At 43.6% G+C, this 23,803-nt stretch overlaps 1 protein-coding gene across 2 annotated transcripts in view; it reads left to right on the plus strand.

Moving 5' to 3' along the window:
• The first annotated feature begins 2,007 nt into the window (after positions 1-2,007).
• TOLLIP (toll interacting protein) overlaps positions 2,008-23,803 on the plus strand; it is a 45,317-nt gene continuing 23,521 nt past the window's right edge. For both annotated transcript variants that reach the window (XM_075837637.1, XM_075837638.1), the window contains exon 1: positions 2,008-2,155. In XM_075837637.1, the coding sequence (XP_075693752.1) occupies positions 2,123-2,155 (33 nt within the window). In that variant the 5' untranslated portion in view covers positions 2,008-2,122. The remainder of the gene's footprint in view (positions 2,156-23,803) is intronic.

A 23,803-nucleotide genomic window follows, 5' to 3' on the forward strand; every position in this document is an offset into this window, starting at 1 on the left:
GCTTCTCTGACAGCCGTAAATTTTGAGCTGTGCTTCATTGAGTTCAATGAAGAACGCCTCAAATTACGTCTGAAAGAAGTGTCCTGCACTTCTTTTGACGAGGCTGTATTTTTACGCGTCGTCGTTTGAGGCTGGGTTCACACAACCTATTTTCAGACGTAAACGAGGCGTATTATGCCTCGTTTTACGTCTGAAAATAGGGCTACAATACGTCGGCAAACATCTGCCCATTCATTTGAATGGGTTTGCCGACGTACTGTGCAGACGACCTGTCATTTACGCGTCATCGTTTGACAGCTGTCAAACGACAACGCGTAAAAATACAGCCTCGTCAAAAGAAGTGCAGGACACTTCTTTCAGACGTAATTTGAGCCGTACTTCATTGAACTCAATGAAGCACAGCTCAAAATTTACGGCTGTCAGAGAAGCCTCGCAAAATGCGAGGAGGAGGAATTACGGCTGAAACGAGGCAGCTGTTTTCTCCTGAAAACAGTCTGTCATTTCAGCCGTAAAAGCCTCTCATCGTGTGCACATACCCTAACAGCTGTCAAACGACGATGCGTAAATGACAGGTCGTCTGCACAGTACGTCGGCAAACCCATTCAAATGAATGGGCAGATGTTTGCCGACGTGTTGTAGCCCTATTTTCAGACGTAAAACGAGGCATAATACGCCTCGTTTACGTCTGAAAATAGGTCGTGTGAACCCAGCCTAAAAGGCAGGTGGTGTTAGTGTTATGGTTGAACATTGTATACCTGTCTCTCTTTCGTATATACATAAGCTGTCATGTACTTGCAGTGGCATACCGCCAATAGAGGCAGACCACGCTACTGCAATGTGGCCCGGGAAAGCAAGGAGGTAAATGTCCCTGACTCGCCCATTAATGACATCCAGGCCCTGAAATAAATTGTATCCATGTCCTCTCTTGCGCTGCAGGTTGCAAAAGTGTTATTTTCGGCTCCCTGCACCGCCACATGGCGTTTTTTGTGACGCTGTCGGCACGACGACGTCCAGGTCTTAACTGTGTGGCAGCGGTGCGTGGGAACAATGAGGCTATGTTCACACGCTTAGCAAAATACGTCTGAAAATACGGAGTCAATAAAAAACGGCTCTAAAAACGTCCCAAGAAGTGACATGCACTTTTTTTTTCGCAGGTGTCTTTTTACGCGCCGCATTTTGACAGCAACGCGTATAATTACACCTTGTGGGAACAGAACACCGTAAAACCCATTGCAAGCAATGGGCAGATGTTTGTAGGCGTAATGCAGCCGTTTTTTCAGGCGTAATTCGAGGCGTAAAACGCCCAAATTATGTCTGAAAGCAGTGCGTGTGAACATACCCTGAGAGTGGTGTTGGACCGTTGGTAGGTGGGTATTCTTTTCCTTACAGTGGGGGGCACTTTTAATTAAGGGGGCACAGTATTGTTTTTTTTTTATTATTGTCGGCATATTTTTTATTTCGGGAGCAAATCGTGGGACATGTTTTTTTTATTATTCAGGTGGTATATTGTGGAGCGTCTTTTATATTCAGGGGCACGGCATGAGGCTTATTTTTCTACACGGGTATATTTTTTATTCGGGCACATTGTGAGACATAGTTTTAATCAGGGGCGCTGTTATTTTCCATGGGCACAGACCGAGGATTTGCAGCAAGTGAGGAGCAGAAGACATCTGAGCAGTAAACTGTGCAGAGAAAAGGTTGTGGTCGGGAGAAGTCGTCGTGGTGGTCTGGACCAGATGGAGAAGAAAAGGAAAGAGGGCTTTTGCTATGGGGTCCTTTGGTTTCTATGTACTTGTGATATATTTGTAATTGTAGCTGTGCTCCATCATCCCCTCATGAAGGGAAGCTGCCAGCCCCGCCATACATACATATCACGATATTCAGTACATAACAGGCACCAGACTATGTTACACTCAGTGATATTGTACAGAAGTCTCCTGGTGTCAGCTGAAGCGCGTGTGTCTGTGCACATAAAGTTGTTGCTGGTCTCCGCCGCTCTCGCTTTGCGCCTGCGCAACATGTCGGATCATGTGACCGTGTGTCAGACGGTGCAGGCTTAACAGGAAGTGTCCGAGAAAGAAGAAGAGGAGAGCAGAGTGGAGACAGGAGCCGCCCGCAAACCATGGCGACCAGTGTCAGCACGCAGCGAGGACCGGTGAGGGGACGTCATTAGTGGGGAGGGCAGGTTGGTAGGGATGTAACAGTCTGGAAACGAAGTGACAGCTGGGAGAGCAGTGAACATCTGCTACGGAACTACAAGTCCCAGCATGCTTTCCATTAGAGCCTGAGGAGGTTGTAATGGGATTTGTAGTTCCTTAGTGTCTCTGGGAAAAGTCGACTATAGGCATAATCAAGTTTTTGTTTTTTCTTTATCCAGAAAATGATACAATGGGCCTCGTTTATTAAAACTGTAAAAAGAAAAAGTGGCCTTGTCGTCTGTGGCAGCCAATCAGCGCTCAGTTTTAACTTCTTAAACTGCGCTGTAAAAATGAAAACTGCACAGTGATTGGTTGCTGTGGGTAACAAGGCCGCCCTTTCTGTTAGACAGTTTTGCTAAATCAGCCCCAATAAATATGTTTATAATGAGTGTTCTGTAAATGAAAGGACACAATGTGAAGTCATCGTCAACATCCGATGTGTCACAGACAGAGCTGTGTCAGGAGATGGCATTGGTGGGGGTCTGTAAGCTCAGTCCTGAAGGGGTTAGGACTCTTTGTAGATCTCCGTATAAAGCTCCTGATTTGGAAAAACAAAATCATCGCGTTTTCCTCTATACAATAACCATAGTGGGATGTACACGTCCCCTAGAGCAGTGTTTCCTAAAGCCCAGTACCCCCCTACTCCTCTTTCCCAGCCAGGGTACACTGGAATCTGCTTAAATATGCCCCTGCTGTCACTTTTACCACAGGCCGGGGATAGTGGTGGGTGATCCCCCTGACGGAAGTAAAAAATTGAACGGGATCCCCCATGATGAAAAGGGTGGGATTTTCTGCCCTACTCCAATGACATCACCGTACCCCCAGGGCTATGATCATGCACTGTGCCGCACAACATGACAACTCTTGGGTTACCCCTAGAGACAAGAAATGGGCCATGTGGGATGAACGTACCACAGATTGAGTTCAAATATTTCCTAACTGCCAATGTAAATTAGGTTTCATGACCATGTCATGGAGCCCCTGGCAGAAAGTGATGCTTTTTAGCCAGTCACATGACAAATCGACAAGCCTGCTCATCTTGTGACTGATGACATCACATGACAAGTACTTCCCCCTCTACTATTGTATTGCCAGCTGGATCGATTATTGGGTCTCGATCTCTCCTATATAGCGATTTATAATATTAGGGGCACCATCTAGCGCTGGCCTAGGGCAGGATTTTTTAAAAGCCACTTTCCCCCTGCTTATCCCCCTCTCCTCAAAGCCTCATGCACGTGGCTGCATTACAGATCTGTAATCCAAGAATATGTGGAAATAAAATCCAATGTTCCATCCAATGATGTATTACGGCATTGCTTCTAAGGAAAAGATACAGCGCCCCATGGAGGCGTCACGCGGTGGCACGGTGTGAGTCTTTGACTCATGGATACTAGTTTCTGAGACAAGGACTGTTTTGTTTTTAAAGGTCTTCTTTGTATATGGTGATCTAGTAGAGGGCATGGGGGCAGAACCTCAAAGAGGGACGGTACTTCATGCAGGAAAAGTGACAGCAGCAACCAATCAGATTGGAGCTTTTATTTTTCCAGGGCAGGTTTGAAAATGCAAAAAATGATGTGATTGGTTGCAGTTGGCACTGACACGGTTAGGTTCACATCACGTCTGAGCATCCTGTTCAAACGTCCAGTTTTTTTGTTTTTTTTTATCATGTAAAAAAATGGATGTCCGTCTATGGCAAGTCAGTTACTATAGACTTGAATTGTACAGAAAAACGGATCAGTCATGATCCAGTTGATCAACAGGAACGGAAAGTAACGCTGTGTTTACATCTTTCTCGGCGGGTCCATTAGGGGGAAAATGACGGACACCATGACTGAAACCCGATGGGACCCAAGTCAATAGGTTCCGTCAGGCGCCGTTGGTGTCCATAATGTGACGGATCTGGCTCCTATGACTGAGTAGAACAACGGAAAACTAGAACTCAGATTTGAACAGGCAGAAACACAAACGGACAAGAAGCTGCATTAAGAACATATGGATCCATGCAAAAAAAAATACCCTCAGACTGACGCTTGAACAGGATTCTCCAACGTGATATGAAAGGGCCCTTAAAACAGTTTTTCTGGACGAGGTCCAATGCCTGAGGGTTTCTTTGTGACTCCTGAATAAAAACGATTGCAGAATAATAGTGCTTGCTTTTGACGCCTTCAATTCGATTAATTTGCCAATTTTTTTTATACTGAAAAAATTCAACTAGAGTCTGATTGGATGCTAAGGGCTCCACTGCACATTTTTTCGCTAGTTATTATGTATGAAAGACATAATTCTAATTTACCATCCTGCCCTAGAAAAATGCCCGCTTGGCTGTTCACGTTACTGCCATAGACGATGATGTAGAGAACCTCACCCATGCGCAGCCGCCTCTCCTGTGCTTCTTCTTCCCCTAATGCAGCCATCGCTACCTGTTGCTAATGAAAAAAAGGGGCTCGCAGGAGAAAACCTATGTATATGGTGAGAGTAACTCTTTATGAAGTAATGCTGATGAGAGGATCGTTGCGTTTTTTTATTTTCCGGTTCATTTTAGATGGCATTGCGATTTAACAGAGTACGGAAACGAGATATATATATCAACTAAATGTGCGTAATGTGTGCTAAGAACCTCACTATTGTAAGTAGATCCAGCAGCAATGCATATTTATTTATAGTGTTTAGGTGGCATTAGTGATGTCATCATTTTTGGATTTTATATATATATATATACACACTCACTCTTCTCACACCACTTCTTGGCGTTGGTAAAACAATTTAAAGGAGTTTTCCCATGAGAGACATTTATAACATATTCATAGGATTTGTCATAGATGTCTGATAGATGCGGGTCCCACCTCTGGGACCCGCACCGATCTCTAGAACGAGGCCCCCTAAACCCCGTTCTGCCACTCTGTGTTCCAGCAGAAGCCGGCGAATTTTGACCATGAATTAGGAAACAGTGTAGCTCGCTGAGCTACGCTGTTTTCGTAAGCCCCATAGAACTGAATGGTGGTTACGGAAACCGTGTACACTGGCATGCTGCACCGCTTCCGTGACTGCCTTTCACTACTATGGGAGTTACAGAAACGGCGTCGCTCAGCGAGCTATGCTGTTTTCGAAACTTCCCACCATATAATCAGGAAGTGGCCGGGGAGGCAGAGGGAGCAGAAAAAAGTAGAACGGGGTTTAGGGGGCCTCATTCTAGAGATAGGTGGGATCCGCATCTATCTGACGTTTGACATATCCTGTGGATGTGTCCTAAATGTCTCTGATGGGAAAACCCCTTTAATAATTAGTCCCTAAATATTACTCCTTCGTTAACGTTTAGCCAATTGGCTTGCTCAATAGATGTCTCTGTAAGAGGGGTCTCGATTTATGTAGGTTTGGCCCGAATTTTAGAGAATGGTAAAGAGTCCAGTGTATATTTCCTATAAAATTAGAAATCAAACTAGATTTCCTTCATGAAGGGTGTAAGGATCGCAATCTGATGGATTAGGATTGCAGTGACTGTGGCGAGGGATCTTGTGTCTTCTCCCTTATTTAGTCTTCAGCATTGATTTTTCCTCCTAATCTGGTAAATTATTTGCCTGAAAATACACAGCAGATTATTCTGGGCTACCTGACAACATCATGTCCACAATCTATTATAGGAAGACCCCAGGGATTACCCTTAAAATGTAGAATTGCTGACTTTGAGCTTTTTATGCAGCACATTTTCATATACTTTCCCGTCTGAGAGGGACATGGTCCATGAATAGAATACCAGAACTACAGTGAAGACTGACACACAAGCAAAGGCGTAAGAGCAGAGAGCATGTGGGCAGTCCTCTTTTGTCCGGTGTATAGATGGCTATTCCAAGCACATGAACGGATCTGCCAACAACACCGATGTCTATAGGCAGCCTTACTCTTCGTAGATGTGAAAGCGGACTCTAAACCGGGCTGTGACCTTTATGGCATCTTTTAATAGTAGTTTGGTGCCCATTGTAGTTACATATAAATTGCACTCTTGCTGCCTATTTTATTTATTGCTCCAATTAGTCTAAAATAAAGTATTGAAGCATCTTTGCACATAGTTTTGCTTAAAAATATCCTATCGTTTTGTGTATTCAGTTCCCATGCAGATCTATGCACAGCAAGTTGATGCAGCCACTGCTCTATGGTTACAGACTGCAAATAAACCCTGTATGTAGTCTGACCTTCAGTCCTGATTTTCCTCTTCTTCTGGTCACTGTAGACTCGGCATCTGTGGTCCGTGTAGTTATGGCCCCATGCACACGACCGTGCCCATAATCAGAGTCTGTGATTACGGGCACGGCCAGCCGCATTTGCGGGCTTTGCTCCCATATAAAGTATGGGAGCATGGTCCGTAAAAAGCAAAACTTGGGACATGTCTTATCAGTTGTGGAGCCTTTCTACGGCACAGACACCTTCCCGTAAATGTGTTCGTCTGCCATAGAAATAATGGGTCCGTAATTACGGACTAAGTCTAAGGTCGCGTGCATGGGGCCTTAAGTCTTCTTTACACACCGCATATTCTATTTCCCTGATGAGACTTCTCTTTCGACATTGACATACATAAGAATACACACATGCATTATTATTTTCTACAAAGACTTCACAACATTTGAACGTGGGTGAGATGTCACAGTGCCCCCATAGCAGATTAGAAGACAGAGGCGCTAGCAAATCGCATTGCACTTGCTCTTTTTTTTTATGGCTGGGCAGAGTACTCCGCGTACAAGAACTCTCCCCCAGGCTGGCTATGATGGGCATCACTGGTCTCGCTCAAAGGAAGGGAAAGCATGCTTCACGGGGCACGCCAACTAAAACTTAACCTTGCAAACTTCTATTTTTTTCTTGGTTTTTAATAAAATGTAAATGTTTTTTGGGGGATTTTTATTGGGGACCAAAGTATAGATCATCAATGTATGGAGGTCCAATCCCCTGACCACCACCGATCAGCAAAACAGAAGGGCAGGGTCAGCCCCATTCACTTGAGCAGGCTAACCTGCAGTATGAGGCACAGCCCCACTCGTATGGATGTTATTGTGTCGGTACCAGCGAGCGCCAATGCCCCTTTGTTCTGTTGATCAGAGGGGGCCTGGGAATTGGTCCCCTCACAGATCATACATTGGTGGTCTATCCTGATTGAAAATGACGGAAAAACCATGAGGCTTTAGAGGTCTCCATCACAGATCTGGCAGAGAATACCGGAAACAATTGTTACCGGTAAAACCACGAACACCCTGACAGAACCCATTGAAGTCGATGAGTTCCGTCGGTCGCGGTGGTGTCCGTGGTGCAATGTAACCGGCTTTTCCCTTGTTCTGCTCCTCTGACTAAGCAGAACAATGGAATGGTGAGCACAGGTGTGAATCCAGCCTTAGGCCCCATGCACACGACCGTGCCCGCAATCACGGCCCGCGATTGCGGGCACGGCCGGCCGCCGACTGACAGACGCATTTTTGGGCCGTGCTCCCATACAAAGTATGGGAGCACAGCCCGCAAAATGCAAAAGAACGGACATGTTCCATAATTCCCGGAACATTTCCACGGCACGAACACCCTTCCGTAGCGCTACGGAAAGCTGTCAGCGTTCAATGAAAGTGAATGGCTCCGTTTTTGCCAACCGCAATTGCGGTCTGCAAAAACGGAGGTTTTTTACGGTCGTGTGCATGGGGCCTTAGTAATGGGATTTCCTTTTTTTTTTTTATTATTATTATTTATAACAAAAAAAGACTAAACATCAATGGCTTAAATAGTCGTAGGCAAAAAACAGCAGAAAACATGAAATAAGAAGCGTCAAAAAAATGCTGGCTATTCAAAACCTGCCTCAAAATTCCTACAGGAAATATGAGGCCATTTTTTTTTTTCTGCCTATCAAAAAACTCTGAACTAGGCCTTAGTAATGCGATTTTGAGACTATATTTATTATTTTATTAACTAAAGGATGTAGAAATGCTGCCTCATAAAGGTATACAGTGAAGGAAATAAGTATTTGACCCCTTGCTGATTTTGTAAGTTTGCCCACTGTCAAAGATTCCTCAGGATCAAGGATACCCCACGAGGTGAGATTTTGCTTGGAGCCCCAGATCGATGTCGATTGATAGTCATTTTGTATGTCTTCCATTTTCTTACTGTTGCTCCAACAGTTGTCTCCTTCTCACCCAGCGTCTTACTTATGGTTTTGTAGCCCATTCCAGCCTTGTGCAGGTCTATGATCTTGTCCCTGACATCCTTACAAAGCTCTTTGGTCTTGCCCATGTTGTAGAGGTTAGAGTCAGACTGATTAATTGAGTCTGTGGACAGGAGTCTTTTATACAGGTGACCATGTAAGACAGCTGTCTTTAATGCACGCACCAAGTTGATTTGGAGCGTGTAACTGGTCTGGAGGAGGCTGAACTCTTAATGGTTGGTAGGGGGTCAAATACTTATTTCTCTGTGCACAATACAAATAAATATATATAATTTTCACAATGTGATTTTCAGTTTTTTGTTTTTTTTATATAATCTATCTCTCACTGGTAAAATTAACCTAGCCTAAAAATTCTAGACTGTTCATGTCTTTGACAGTGGGCAAACTTACAAAATCAGCAAGGGATTAAATACTTATTTCCTTCACTGTATGTCCCATATAAGCTATGCTGTGCCTCTAAAATCATCTAGGCCCCATGCAGACGACTTTCATTTTCATCTGTAATTACCCTTCATTTCTATTGGCCATGGACTCCTTTTACGTATATTTACGGATGTGTGTCTGGCCCGTAATGATACGCCAATTATACAACATGTCCTATTTTCTGCAATTGCGGCATGGACTCGCCCATAGAAATCTATGGGCATTTCCGCAATTGCGGACGACTACGGATGTGGATCTGTAGCTGTCGGATCCGTATTTGCGGACAGTGAAAACCTTTACGGTGGTGTGCGTGAGGCCTTAGCGTGTCTCCTTAGAGGCGTCATCCGTTCCGTTTACTATAATATACCCAAGGATTAAGGGATTTTCATCCTGAAAGTTAATTATGTTTAACAAACAAGGAGAGCTTTACCAGCGTGGCATTGAGGAGAATATTAAGCAGGTTCTCGTCCCGGTCATGTCATCACTTCTTGCTATTCACTACTATGGGCTTTGTCTTGATTTAATTATCGGAACTGCCCAAATTAGTGATCTAATGTAAACTGATCGTTTTTAGTTTTTTTTTCTTTTCTTCTCTGAAAAGATTAATTAGGAAAGGAAAAAATTGCAAGTTACTGCAGTAATGATGGCTGTACGGCGGCATCACTGTAACATTAACCAATTCAAGCGGATTGTGTCATAATTACCGTGTTTGTCACCCACAGATTCAGGGGAAATTATCTCATTTAGCAGACTGGAAAATGCTAAATTTGCAGTGACATGCCATTTATACGTCACTTTGAAGCATCAAGCTTTGCCTCTAGGCACGTATAATAAGATCCAGGAGGCTGGTACCAGACCCCATTGCTTGACTGCACAGAATAGAAGTATGCAGAAGATGATTGTAGCTTTTTCCGACAGCCACGCGCTGTAGAAGAAGCCATGTTGTAGGCTTAAACAATGCGTATGAGGATGGAGTCTAGTCGCTTAGAACTAGTTTCTGCAGTCAAGGCTTTATTGTTAAAGGGGTATTCCCATCTTGGACATTAATCCGACCCCCCCCCCCCCCCTGTTTTGCCCGGTGCAGTGGTGGGATCTGCAGATTCCAGGTGGGGACTGGTGGAGTGAGGGCCCGGCGTTACTCGCAGAGTTATTCCATTCTGTTGTATTGGAGTTATGGAAACGACCAATGGAGAAAGCCGCGAGCAATGCGGGGCCCTCACTCCAATAGTGCCCGCCTGGAATCTGCGACTACTGCACCAGGCGAAACGGTAGTCAGATGACCCTCATTCTCGATGTAGGTTTGGGTTCCAGAGCTGGGCCCTGCATCTAGGAGACATTTATGGCATATTCTGTGGATATAATGTCTAAGTTGGGAAAAAAACCCTTTAATGGGAGAGAGTACGCAGGATATGTGATAAATGTTGAATCACTGGGGGCCTCAAAGTCACTAGTACCGGGGTCTCAAATTCAACGTTTCTCCTTACTAGCATGTCTGAAATGAGATGGAGTCTGTATTTGGGTCAGTTCACATGGAGTTTTTTTTGGCACTGATTTTGACGTAGAAGACTCATCAGGATTCAGCGCCAGAAATCGGCCCAAATTGCTATCCATTGATTACAGTGGGGGGGCAGAGGCTTTTTTTTTTTTTTTCTGGCATGCTCTTTCTCCGAGCGGTTTCTACCTTTGACCTCCCATTCAATCAATGGGAGGCAGAAAAAATGTACAGAAATTTGAGGCAGGTTTTTTCTGGCTGTCAAATAACTCACTGTAAGCTAGGCCTTAAAGGGAACCTGTCACCAGCATTTCACCTATTAAACCGACTATACCTGGTGGTAGTGGGTGAAAAATCATTTCTATATAACCTATAATTGTCCTCTTAGTCGGCCGTGTAGCTTTAGTATTCAGCTTTTTAGTGTTCCCACACCGTATGCTAATGAGCAGAAAAGAGTCAGATCTTCATTTGAAAAGAGTCATATCTTCATTCCTCAAGTCTTTCCAAGTTTACTTCGCCTCCTTACTTTTGATTGACAGCTCCTCGCCTTCCCCCAGCACACAAAATCCCGCGCTTGTGCATTGATGTCCTCTTCTGGTGCGTGCGCACAAAGGGACTCCGCATAATTACGATAAAAGGCGCAAAACGTTTGCAGACCGTTATTTACAGTCGGAAGAGGAGTTTAGGAGCGGGGATAACGGCAATTAACTTTTTATAGCAGCGGCCAGTGAGGGAGAAGTAAAGTTCAATAGGTGAAATGCTGGTGACAGGTTCCCTTTAACCGTGATCAAGTATGTCCGCTGCAGCTCTATGGGAGTTACGGAATCAGCCGATCGCTCTCACCGGTATATTCCAAATGCAATAAAAAGGTCATATATAGAGTAGGTTGCAATTTTTTTCCTCTTGACATCTGGCAACCCACAAGGTATACAGTATATGTAAGTCAGTGCAGTCTCTACATGTTGCAGTTCTGGGGCATTTATTGCGTTTATTGACGATTGTAATGGAAGAGAAGTTACCATACTGTACATCACATAGAGCTGTTGGCTCTCATTACTGTTGCGGTTTGCATTTTTTTTGTCCATTGGCACAGAGTGGGCCAATAATGTGGGGAAAAAAAGGAAAAAGCCCTTTCAATGACCTTTCTGTCAAGTGTATTTATTACCCTACAGAACTGCAGTAGCGAGCCCGCGCAGAACAAAGGTGCACAAGCCAGCGGGCCGTCTTCTCACCGCAGGTAGCGTTCAGTCCATTGTAAAGGTGTCACACAGCGTTTAGCCTACAAGTAGTCCTAAAAGAGCTGGCAATGTCATGTCTGTGCCGCGTAGCAGGATTGTGTCGAAATGTGCCCAAGACCTATTTATATTTCCAGCTTAAAGAAAATAAATGGCTGCCATCTAAACGCTCCACAGCAGAAAACAGTTTGAAATACATTACGTTGTTTTGAGACCCCATGACTAAAGACAATGCTGAATCCTAAATCATTTGATTCCTACAGCACCGGATACTAAGGATAAAAAGTGTGACGTCAGCAGCACCCTTCCGTTTATGGGTTTCCGCTAGATCTTTCCATCGGTGGAACCCATGAACGGAAAGGCAAACGGAAACCATAGCTGCCGTTGAACTGAAGGGCGACGCTGATGTTAATATAGAACTATATAAAGGACTATAATGAAATTCTGATATAAACAATGTTGCAATTCTGCCCCTGAGAGTTTTGGCTGCAGGGGGCAGCATTCATATGTGTTTGTCCATGGATGTGGAATACACGGGACACTCCAGGGTACGCTGATCTGCCTAGTGCAGGGCATGAAGGGGCGGGGCATGACACAGGGATTCTCTCATTGGTGTTTTGTGAAGCTCCCTGCAGTACGCATAACACAGCGGGCCTCATTTGTCAAAGATGTCTAACTGACCTTATTGCCAATAGCAACCAAACCAAGCTCACTTTTGGAAAAAATGATTGCTATGCTGCGTGTAAAGGTTCCCGTGGAAATGGTTTGGATAGCCAAAATTGGAGTTGATGATCTCCAGAAAATGGGCTAGAAATTTGATTGTGAAATCTGGATATTTACAATTGCTCGATTGGTCTAGGAAAGGAACCTGGGTTGCTTGCTACACAATAAGGCGAGGTCCACTCTGTGCATTTTTGTTTGTTTTTTTACATGCGATTTCGGTTGTCAAAAACGGACAGTGTGAACTAATGCACACGACCGTGGTAATTTTGCGGTCTGCAAAAGCATGGATCCGTTGTTTGCATTTGCGGTGTATTTATTTGCAAATAACCTTCCGCAGTGCACCCGTGTGTCATCCTTATTTACCGCCGTGAAAGAGAAGACTGGAATTGATGTCACCAATTTATCCCAACCCCCTAAGTGGGTCAAATAATCTGCAAGTAAGTAAAATGACATGTCCTGAGTTTTTTGCGGCCCCAACGGATCTGTGAACATCACGGTCGTGTGCATGAGGCCATATAAATGAATAGGTCTATGTCCTAATCACAAAATTGTAGGTAACTCACAGACAAAAAACCACGGTCGTGTGCATTAGACCTTAATGAGGAGCTGTCCTCTCTCCTGACGGGAAGGAAATGCTGTCGAAATTCCACAGCGTATTACAGTAGCAGCAAAATGGATGAGATTTGAACAATCTTATTCGTTCTGATCCTGCAGCGTTTCCGTCACGTGCCTTAAAGCCCCCTAATTTTTTGACGACCCCCACGCCTTCATGGGATAACAAGTACTCGTCATCTGCCTCCTTCACAATTGGATGGTACTGTGGATCGAACAATCGCGTTGCAGAATCGTATGGGTAATTGCAGCATGTAAATCCACCCTAAGAAACCTACTCGGACTGACTGCTTTTGATTGTAGTATTGCCAATTTCGATTCTGTACTTATTGTAATATTTGCTAAAAGCACAAAATGGTATCTTTACCCCTTTTAAAAATGGTTTGGCTCACATGAAAAACGTGTACCAGTTGTAGTCGTGCATTATTGTTAACATTTTATAGACCCTATGTGATCTTGTCCGTAACTTCTATGTATAGGTATTGTTGAAAATCCCCCCCCCCCCCCCTTATCTTATCAAAGTTGTCAGATACACACAGATAGCAAATTAAAGGGACAGAAACACAAACTAAAGGTCCTATTACACGGCCAGATATGGACCGTGAAAACAAGCGCCAATCAACGAGGCAGCTTGTTGATCAGTGCTCATGTACTCCTTTCATAGTGCTCGGTTAGCATGTATTCACACGGTGTGGTTTTGCCGCACGACCAAAAACTGCCGTTTTTCTATGCGGTTTCAACCACACCTCAACCGCAATATCCGAATGGGCCCTACATTTTAGATAGCTGTTGGCCAAAGTCGCTCATTTAGCTGACAGCGATTCCTCCAGACTCCATTATTAACTGGCTGGGTTGAGCGTGCATGTTTATTTCAATGAGGATATGAAGGGTATAATTGTCTTCCAAACCCCTTTTGGCAGCGTCTTATCTCCCTCAGAAACAAAGGATCGGGCATGTTGAACCCCAGCGTCCCCGATCCTTCTTTCCCCTGAAATCTGCGGATTGGAAAGAGTCAGAAGACCACCATACACATTAGTCAATCGAAAACTGATCCGACATAGCTGTCCTGGCTTAAGAAGTCTTATGCAATTGGAAAATGTAGCGCAGGAACTAAACTCCATTTATGATGTCGACAAGCTCTATTGCCATCTCTGGTTTCCTTTGGGCATCTCTTTGATTTCCTGGTGAAGTTTCTGACCATGAGCGACTGATAAATATTTGTTTCATTCACATACTTGGACAAGTCATAAAGCTCTTGACCGTAACCTCCATCCTTTCCTATTTTCTACAACTATGCTAGGATAAGGCCCCATTCACACGACCGTAATTTTGATCCGCAATTACGGATCAGAATACAAATCCATTCATTTCTATGGCCCACGGACACCTTCCTGTTACGGGTAAGTGTCTGGGCCGTAGAAATGACCCGCAAAAAATAGGACTTGTCCTGTTTTTTTGAATTTGTGGTTTGTGCCCCTATACTTTTATAATGGGAGCACCGTCGGTGCCCGTAATCACTGTCCATAAACATTAGATGAATGTCGCCTAGTCTGTTGAGTTTGGCGTGACGTTACCATGACCACAGATCCAATATCGAACTCTTTCTGTATTGCATTGAGTGATCCCAGTGTGCAGGTTTATGGAAGGATCTTTCAATTGAAAGGTCTCTTTCCAGTTGAACATCTCTTGCCTTTTAAGGGCTCATGCACATATCTGTGACCTTTTTATACGGCCGCAAAACACGTGTGTGGTCCGTATGTTTAACGGACCAAAGAATAGAATGGTCGAGACTGATCTGCAAAAACGGACAGGAATAGGACCTGTTCTATAATTTGTGGAACGGACACACGGATCCGCAAAAAAAAGGATGTGTGCATGGCCCCATAGAAATAAATGGGTCAGTGTGATATCCGTTAAAAAAAAAACAACTAAACGCACACTGAAGAATTTCACTGAGCCCTAAGTCCCCATGCACACGACATTATTTTTCATCCGTAATTACTGACCCATTCATTTCTGTTGGTCACGGACACTTTTCAGTATTTTTACTGATGGGTGTCTGTGCTGAAAAAACGATAGAACCTGTCCTATTCTTGTCAGTAATTACGGCACGGACTCTCCCATAAAAGTCTATAGGAGCTTCCGTAAATATGGACGGCTACTGACCTGCATCCGTAAACCGTGCGTATTTACAGAAGCATTGCCAGGCAACATGATTGATGACATTTGCAATCGCCCTCTTTTTGTAAGGATCCGTATATACAGATGAAATACGGATGCCTACTGATCCGTATTTACGGTCAGTATTTCGGGATAGATGAAAATACGGACGTGTGCGTGGGGCCTAAGGGTATGTTCACACATAGCATAAGCACAGCAGAATTTTCGACTGGATTTTCTAAGCGGTAATTCTGCAGCGTTTTTACAAGAGAAATTGTTGCCGATTGAGAATTCGCACCGCAAATCAATTTCCGCACTTCTATTCAGCATATTTTTTTTACGCAGCGTGTGGATTCGCTTTTCTGCTACTGTAATACATACACTGCAGATTTTCCACACCGAATATCCAGTCAGAGATTCTGGAGTGTTTTTGGTACGTGAGAACTTACCCTAAAACTTACCTAAACTCCGATGCCAGTTTAGACCGGATTCACATGCCGCATTTTAATGCATTTTCAGTGGCAGGTTTTTTTGCACTTCAATGGATGTTTATCATATTTTGCTATAGACTTCTCTACATACAGTGTTTTGGTTTGTGGCGTTTTTGCAGCATTTTGTTGGTCAGACGCAGCATACTCCAGGTATGACGGTTTTTTCCATGGACTTCTCTGTAGGGCCTCAAAAACGCCATTAAATACAAATGTTTTTTTACTTGTGTTTTCTAACCGCTGAATGTAGTCTGTGTGGAGGAGACCTAAACCGCACGCAGTACCACGTGAAGTCAATGATCTGGTACACGTTTGTGAGTCATCCCTTCAAGGACCTTGGCTCTTGGAATTACAATACCGAACCATTTATCATCCATACAGAAAAATGTATGTCATCGTTTATTGAATTGTAACATAAATGGTTGTTTTCAGCTTTGTCCCTATCATTTGTATGGAAGTTTTTAGTTCAGAAGATGACCTGTCAAAGGAGGTCTATCCGAGACCATCAGAGGTGAATTAGAAGAAGACTATTTAATGTACATTAGGGCGGATTTATACTAACGTGATAAACGTCCGTGCAACGCGCGTGATTTTCACGCGCCTCGCACGGACCTATGTTAGTCTATGGGGCCGTGCCGACAGTCCGTGAGTTTCACGCAGCGTGTGTCCGCTGCGTAAAAGTCACGACATGTCCTATATTTCTGCGTTTCTCGCGCATCACGCACCCATTGAAGTCAATGTGCTGCGCGTGATTTTCACGCACCCAAGGACGCACTTCCATGGGACACTCGTGATTCGCGCAACGTGCTTTTCTGTTTACAAACATACAAACAGAGTGTCAGAATGATGGCGGCTGCGTGAAAATCACGCAGCCACGCACCATACGGGGCTGACACACGGAGCTGTTAAGTGCATTTTGCCCAAAGCCTACTGAGAGAACATGTCTGATCTTCTGTTAGGCGCTGTGTTGTCATGGAAACAGTGGAGCCATTTACAATTCAGCTTTCATTTTTTCAGAGCCGGTTAAGAAATTAAAGCAGAGTTCTGATTTGTTGCTATCGCAACTGGGTCAGTTTTACTGTAAGAAAATTTTGGTAAATCTTCAGATTACAGTCTAAATCAATAGCTACAACCTTACGGGTATTGTGGCAGTTGTGTGTAAGGCTCTGTTCACACGTCGCGGCCATATCATGCTTTTTGGCACAATTTTTGTGAATTGCCAAACGCTGCAGTTTTGAGTAATACACGGCAAAAAAACGAAATATGACCATGATGTATGAACGTGTTAATATTGGAGTAGACGTTGTTTTAACTTTCACAAAAGTTGTGATAACACTGCACTCCTGAACCAGAATCTCAGTAGTGCAGCCTCAGCCTTTGGGCCTGATCAATCTTACCTGAGCATAGAAGTAAGATTAACAAAATGACCATGTGTGCGTTATGAATGGTAAAAACATTTTCAGCGATTTAATGCAATGACCGCAATTTCATGGTCCAGGACCATTACCTTTTTTATGTTGATGAAGCGATTCTTTAAAGATGTTTTCCCATAATTGTTATTTATTATCTATCAACAGGATAGGTGATAAATAATGGGTGGGGGTCCAACCGTTAGGACCCCCACCAATCCCGAGATTACCTGGCCGTCACTGCGCCCCATATCAATGGTGCGGTACTACGCATGTTCGGCCACTGCTCCATTTATTTTTTATGGGGCTGCTGAAGATGGCGCTCGAATAGCCCCATAGTAAATGAATGGAGAGGAGGCCGAGCATGTGATGTACTGCTCCGTTTATATGGGGCGCACTATACCGGTCAGGATTGGTGGGTGTCCCAGCAGTCGGACCCCCGTCAATGAGATTTTTATCACCTATCCGGTGGATAAGTGATCAATATCTATTATGGGGAAACTCCTTTAAGGCTAGGGCTACACGGCGACTTTGGCTGCAACACAGGTCACACGGCCAAAGACCGCTGTGTTGCGCTACCTGCCTTGCAGTAATGAATGTGAATGTGGCCGCGTTCCGACCTTCAAGTTGCTGCAACCGCAAGAAATTCATCAAGTTTGGATTTCTTACGACTGTTTGTACTTGCATGTCTCTGCATTTGTGTGCTTCTGATATTAAATAGTTTTTGGATCCTCTTTCCCGTCGGCAGCAAATGATAACTTCTGTAAGGGAAACGAGGGGATGTTTCACTGTAGCTGCCACAGATTTGCCATGCAGGAGTCTTGGAAAGCTTGCTGACAACTACCCCTAAGGCCTTGATCACAGTGCAGATTTTTCTGAAGGTTTTGCATGTATTTTTTTTTTTAAGCCAAAACCAGGAACAGACTCTAAATAGAAGAATTCTATAATGAAAGCCCTTATAGGTCTGCTCTCCTGGATCCAATTCCGGTTTTAGGCTAAAAAAAAGACATGCAAAATCTCTGTGTGAACAGGGCCTTAGGGTATGTTCACACAGGGCAGATACACCGTGTAAACATACACAGCATATCCACCCTGGGGCCCGCAGGGAATTCCGGCCGAAAAACCACACTAAATTGTGGTACAGTTTTTCACCCGTAATATCCGCTTGTAAAAAAAAAAACAACAACTAACCCATACTTACCCATAGCGTCCCCCTGACATCCTGCAGCCCATCTTCCTGTGACTACTTTTTATCCACCGTGACCGCTGCAGTCTTTGATTGGCTACTGCAGTCACATGGGATAAATCACAGCTATTCCGCCGCAAAAATCACATCTGCTTTTTTTTTTTTTTTTTTTTTTTTTTTTGCGGGTTTTACATTTTCATTGAATTCAATGGAGAAAACCTGCAACAGAAGAGCAGCGATTTACGCAGCATAAATTGACATGATGCAGTTTGAAAAGGTCAACTTATAAACGTTTTTTTTGGCGGGTTTTTTACGCAACGTGTCAATGAGCTTTATTTAAATCGCATCCACTTTGCTTCTACTGTAATACTACGCTGTGGATTTTCCGCAATGAAATCCGTTGCAGGAAATCTGCAGTATTTACGCTACGTGCGAACCCGGCCTGTGGTGACCATATTGGTTATCACACATCTTTTCCAGATACAGATATAACCAAGGAACAGCTGAAGAGAATAACTAATAACTTCCAGAACATAGGAGGCCGACTCCAGTACTTCTATATACTGATGATCTGCATCCTGGACGTCATGTTTCTTTTCATGATTTGATGATTTCCTCTACATGTAGAAATCGAATAAGCTGTAAAAAAAATTATTTATTTTTTTTTTCTTTTTGGTTTGGGCAAACTGTTAATTCACTGCACTTTCATGTGGTGAGACCTCGAGGCTTCGTACGTACAGAAAATGCATGCGCTTTCTCCTGCATACTGGACTTTGGAGTCTGCCATAAAGGTGTATTGACATAGGAAATGAAATGTAAAGATTTTTAGATCCATCTGAGGAATAAAATTTCAATAGATATCCGGCTGTGGGTACGGGTGCCTTTAGTATTTTACTTTGTTGTGATCCCGTATTATATTATCTGCCTCCAGCTTTATAAGGCGGCGTTACCTTTCATTGAAATCCTGCCCTATGATAATGGTGAGATGACTGCTGGAAAGTGTCAGCCTAGGGCTCGTGTAAAAACCGAAAGATTTCATTTTTTTTATTATTTTTTTTTAAATGTAGATGGCGATATTGAAAAAAACCCCCACCCCCCACTAAATAAAAACATTTAAATATGTTTAACGCAAATTAACAACTAATGGAAAGGGACAAATTAGGCCTCATTCATACACTGCAAATTTGATCAGAGTATTGCATCAGTTATTTGTAATCCCATAGCAGGGCTGGGTCCTAAACACTAAATATAATATAATGATTTCTTCTCTCCAGTATTTTGCAGCCAAAATCGGAACAAATCTGCAATGTGTAAATGAGACTTCATTTTCACAAAACTTTTGATATGTTATAGAGACGTGTCAGAGGTTTTGATCGGTGGGGGTCTGGGGGCAGACTCCACAAACGGCGTAACAAAATAAGTGAACGTGGCAAAGTGTGTGAAAATGAACAAAAACTATTAAAATAGAACAATCACAAATAAATAGAAGTCCTTAAAAAGTAACTGCACTGTCACAAAATAGGTGATATGTCAAAAAATGAAAAGACCGGTTTAATTTTGTAGTGTAAATACTGCGGATTTTCCGCAACGGATTTCGTTACGGAAAACCCACAGCATAATAAAGTAGCAGCAAAGTGGGTGAGATTTGAACAAATCTCACCCACATGCTACATAAAAGATGAGCGGGAAAAACTGTTCAGAAATTAACCTGCAGTGCGGGGTTTTTTTTTTCGGTTTAGTTTCTTTTTGTTTGTTTTTTTAAATCTGCAACATGCCAATTGTATTACCTGCTTTTTTGTTTTCCGCCACAAAAATCGCAAACTCGACAAAAAAAAATGTAAAAAAAAAAAATCTTATACTTACCCAGAATTCTGTGCTTCTTCGTCCAGGCCGGCCTCCTGGGATGACGTTTTGTCCCTTGTGACCACTGCAATCATTCACTGGCTGCAGCAGTCACATGGGATGAAATGTCTTCCCAGGAATCCAGGCTGCAGGACAGCAGAGGGAAGCGTCGCCATGGCTGTGGGCAAGTTTGTGTTTTGTTTTTTTGTTGTTTTTTACATGAGGGTTTCCTCAGGGGACATTGCGTCAGAAAAACTGCACCACAATTTGGTTTGGTTTTTCGGCTAGAACTCTCTCTCTACCAGGGTGGATACGCGGTGTGCTTTTACGCATCTTATCCGCCCTGTGTGAACATACCTTTAGGCTGAAGATGGGCATAGAATGTCTACGAACCTGTTTACAAGGACACTAATCCCAGCCGAAGGTGCACAGTGCTCGTCTGACTGCTTATGCCCCTTCGATTCAGTGGTCAGCGCCCGGACCCCACCCGATCATAACTTCTAACCTGTCTATGAAATATCACCAATTTTGTGACAGTGCAGTTACTTTTTAAAGATTTAGATTTATTTGTGACTTTTTAATAGATTTTGTTTTTTTAGGGCAGTTTCATACACTTTTTCCACATTCTGTGATTTTGTTTTTTGATTTTTTTTTTTTCTGCGTTTGAATTTTTTTTTTTTTTTTTAGCTAAAACAATGTGGCCCAATGTTAGTTTAAAGTTTATAGTAAGATACGAAAATGGCCAAATACACAGTATTTTGGTTTTTCTCGTTTTTGTGGCGTCTTGGGGTCAGTAGCGGTTTTATCAAATGCCTAAGGTTTAGTGTTTTTCGGTTTGTTTTTCTCCATAGTCTTCTTTTTAGGACTTGACAAACAAAACAAAAAAAAACACGTACCAAATGACACTAGATAAAAAAACAACACCACAAATGTATGTAAAAAATGCTTTATACCCTTAATGCTTTTTTTTAAAATTAAATGCGTTTTATAATTCTGAACAAATATCTGTGAAGACCTGAGAGGAGACTGCTATTGTCTATCCTAAAACGTTCAATGGCGCTGGAAGAGACTTCATGTTCTACTGTCTACTCACCACCCCTCTAGTGACAGGTTCTCTTTAAAAAAACACCTCGTCTCTACGTTGCGTAACAATAATGACTTCTCCACAGCTGACACTTAATTTGTTACTCACAGTACTTTTATTTTATTTGTATACTTGAATAACCACTTCTCGGCGTAGTCTTCTCCTTAACCAATGCAAAGGTTGATTCCCCAGCCCCATGCGTCCACACCTTTGATGAGACACATACCGTAGCACCGCATTCCTAAAGCTGTGCTGTGACTTCACGGCTGAAAAGAATCAGCTTTACATACCGAAATCATTGTGAGAGCGATCGCCTCTCTCACCGTCAGGACCCCATCAACTAGAGAAGCCCGTTAATGGTAAGAATGTTATCAGCGGAGATTTGGCGTACACAACCTTATATTCAGTCACCTGGTGCTGGACTGATTTGTATCTGTCTGTACAATGTTTTGCTTGGTATGGATTGTCCACACCCTTTCCCCAACCCAGATATCTATTCCCAGTATTGAGCAGGTTTGGGCAGCATTATCGGAGATCTGGGGTGTGTTGGGATCAGAATCATTGCATTCAAGACCATGTATTAATCTAAGGCGTCTTTTGCAAGTTTTAAGGTGTCCACAGATGTGAAAATTGTCGCCTGCTCTGGGAACCGCACCGATCTCCGGAAGCGGTCGCTGCATCCAGGCGGAGAATGCACGTGCGCATCTCTCTCCATTCGCTTTTCCTCTGAATCAACACGGAAGGATTATAGGTTGGACCTGTCTTTTTTTTTTTTTTTTTTTTTTAATCTTCTCAACTATGTAACTTCTATGGGAGTTACATAAACGGCTGAGCAAGCGTCTCTCTATTCACTTCTACCGGAGTTCTAAAAACAGCCGAACAAGCGGGTGAGGCGGGTAGGGATCAACCGGTCTCCCTACCAAATTTACATAAAATGTGGATGTGCCATAAATTTCTGAGTTAGGAATAACCCATTATGATGTAGCGGACACAACCTCTTGCAGCAGCCTGGATGTTCTGAAATTTTGGCGTTACTTGAGACCCATGATCTCTTTTGGGTCCTGTGACTGCTTGTCATGCCTGGACAGCGTCTGATGACCGGTAGACCTCCTGCCGTGAGTTTGTCAGCTCTGAGGTTTGTTGTAGTGTGCAGCACAAATGAGAGGACAGTATGCTTCTCTCCTACGTATTATGTATAGTAAGACCATCCTGCTCTATGAGCTGTGAGACGCCCACTGTCTGAACTATTTTAATATACGTCAGGACCTTTGTACTATTTTATTGGGCCGTAGATAATAAAGAAAGTACTGACTGAGTATATATGAGACTTCAGCTGGGGACTGAAACAAAGATGGCAGCCTTGTTTTCTGGCCTGCGGGGTTCCTAAATCTGCTGTGCATCACTTTAACCCCTTTAATGACCGCCGATTAGCCTTTTCACGGCGGTCATTAATGGGCTTTATTCTACGTCGCTGCTGTAGAATAAAGTAAACAGAGCAGGGAGCCGTCAAATCTCCCTGCTCTCAGCTGCCAGAGGCAGCTGAGGGCTGGGGGGCGTCCCTGCTCTGCCGGGTGAGATCGATATTCGTATCGATCTCACCCGTTTAACCCTTCAGATGCGGTGCACAATAGCGAGCACCGCATCTGAATGGTTTTGGAGAGAGGGAGGGAGCTCCCTCTCATCCCACCGACACCCGGCGATAAAATCGCCGAGTGTCTGTGTCTTCTATGGCAGCCGGGGGTCTAATAAAGGCCCCCAGGTCTGCCTGGAGCGAATGCCTGCTAGATCATGCCGCAAGCATGACCTAGCAGATGCCTGTCCGTTTTAAACGGACAGGCAGTATAATATGTTCACACGGGGTCTTTTGCCGAGTTTTTTGACACGGAAACCGCGTCGCAAAACTCGGCAGAAACGGCCCGAGAACGCCTCCCATTGATTTCAATGGGAGGCGTCGGCGTCTTTTTCCCGCGAGCAGTAAAACTGCCTCGCGGGAAAAAGAAGCGACATGCCCTATCTTCGGGCGCTTCCGCCTCCGACCTCCCATTGACTTCAATGGGAGGCAGGAGAAAGCGTGTTTTCTGCCCGCGGCGCTCAATGGCCGCGGGCGAAAAACGGCGCGATCATTGCTATTCACACGGAGTATTTTGGGGGAGGAATATCTGCCTCAAAATTCCGTTTGGAGCTTTGAGGCAGATATTCCTCCCCCAAAATACTCCGTGTGAACATAGTTACACTGCAATACAAAAGTATTGCAGTGTATTATAATAGCGATCGGAGGATAGTGAAGTCCCCTAGTGGGACTAGTATAAAAGTAAAAAAAGTTTAATAAAGTTAATTTAAAAAAAAAAGAAAAACCCAGCTTTTCCCCTTACACAATGCTTTACTATTAAAAAAAACTACAATAAAGCAAAAAATGTACACATATTTGGTATCGCCGCGTCCGTAACGACCCCGACTATAAAGCTGTTACATTATTTAACCCGCACTGTGAACGCCGTAAAAAATAAAATAAAAAACAATGGAAAAATTGCTGTTTTCTGTTAATCCTGACTTTAAAAAAATGTGCTAAAAAGTGATCAAAAAGTCGCATCTACTCTCAAATGGTACCAATAAAAACTGCAAGTCGTCCCGCAAAAAACAAGACCTTATACAGCTATGCCGACGCAAAAATAAAAAAGTTATAGCTCTTCGAATGTGGCAATGGAAAAATGTAAAAAATGGCTTGGACATTAGGGCCCAGAATGCAAGCAGGGGGAAGGGGTTA

This window comes from Rhinoderma darwinii, chromosome 9, assembly GCF_050947455.1.
Source record: "Rhinoderma darwinii isolate aRhiDar2 chromosome 9, aRhiDar2.hap1, whole genome shotgun sequence".
Taxonomy (NCBI): Eukaryota; Metazoa; Chordata; class Amphibia; order Anura; family Rhinodermatidae; genus Rhinoderma; species Rhinoderma darwinii.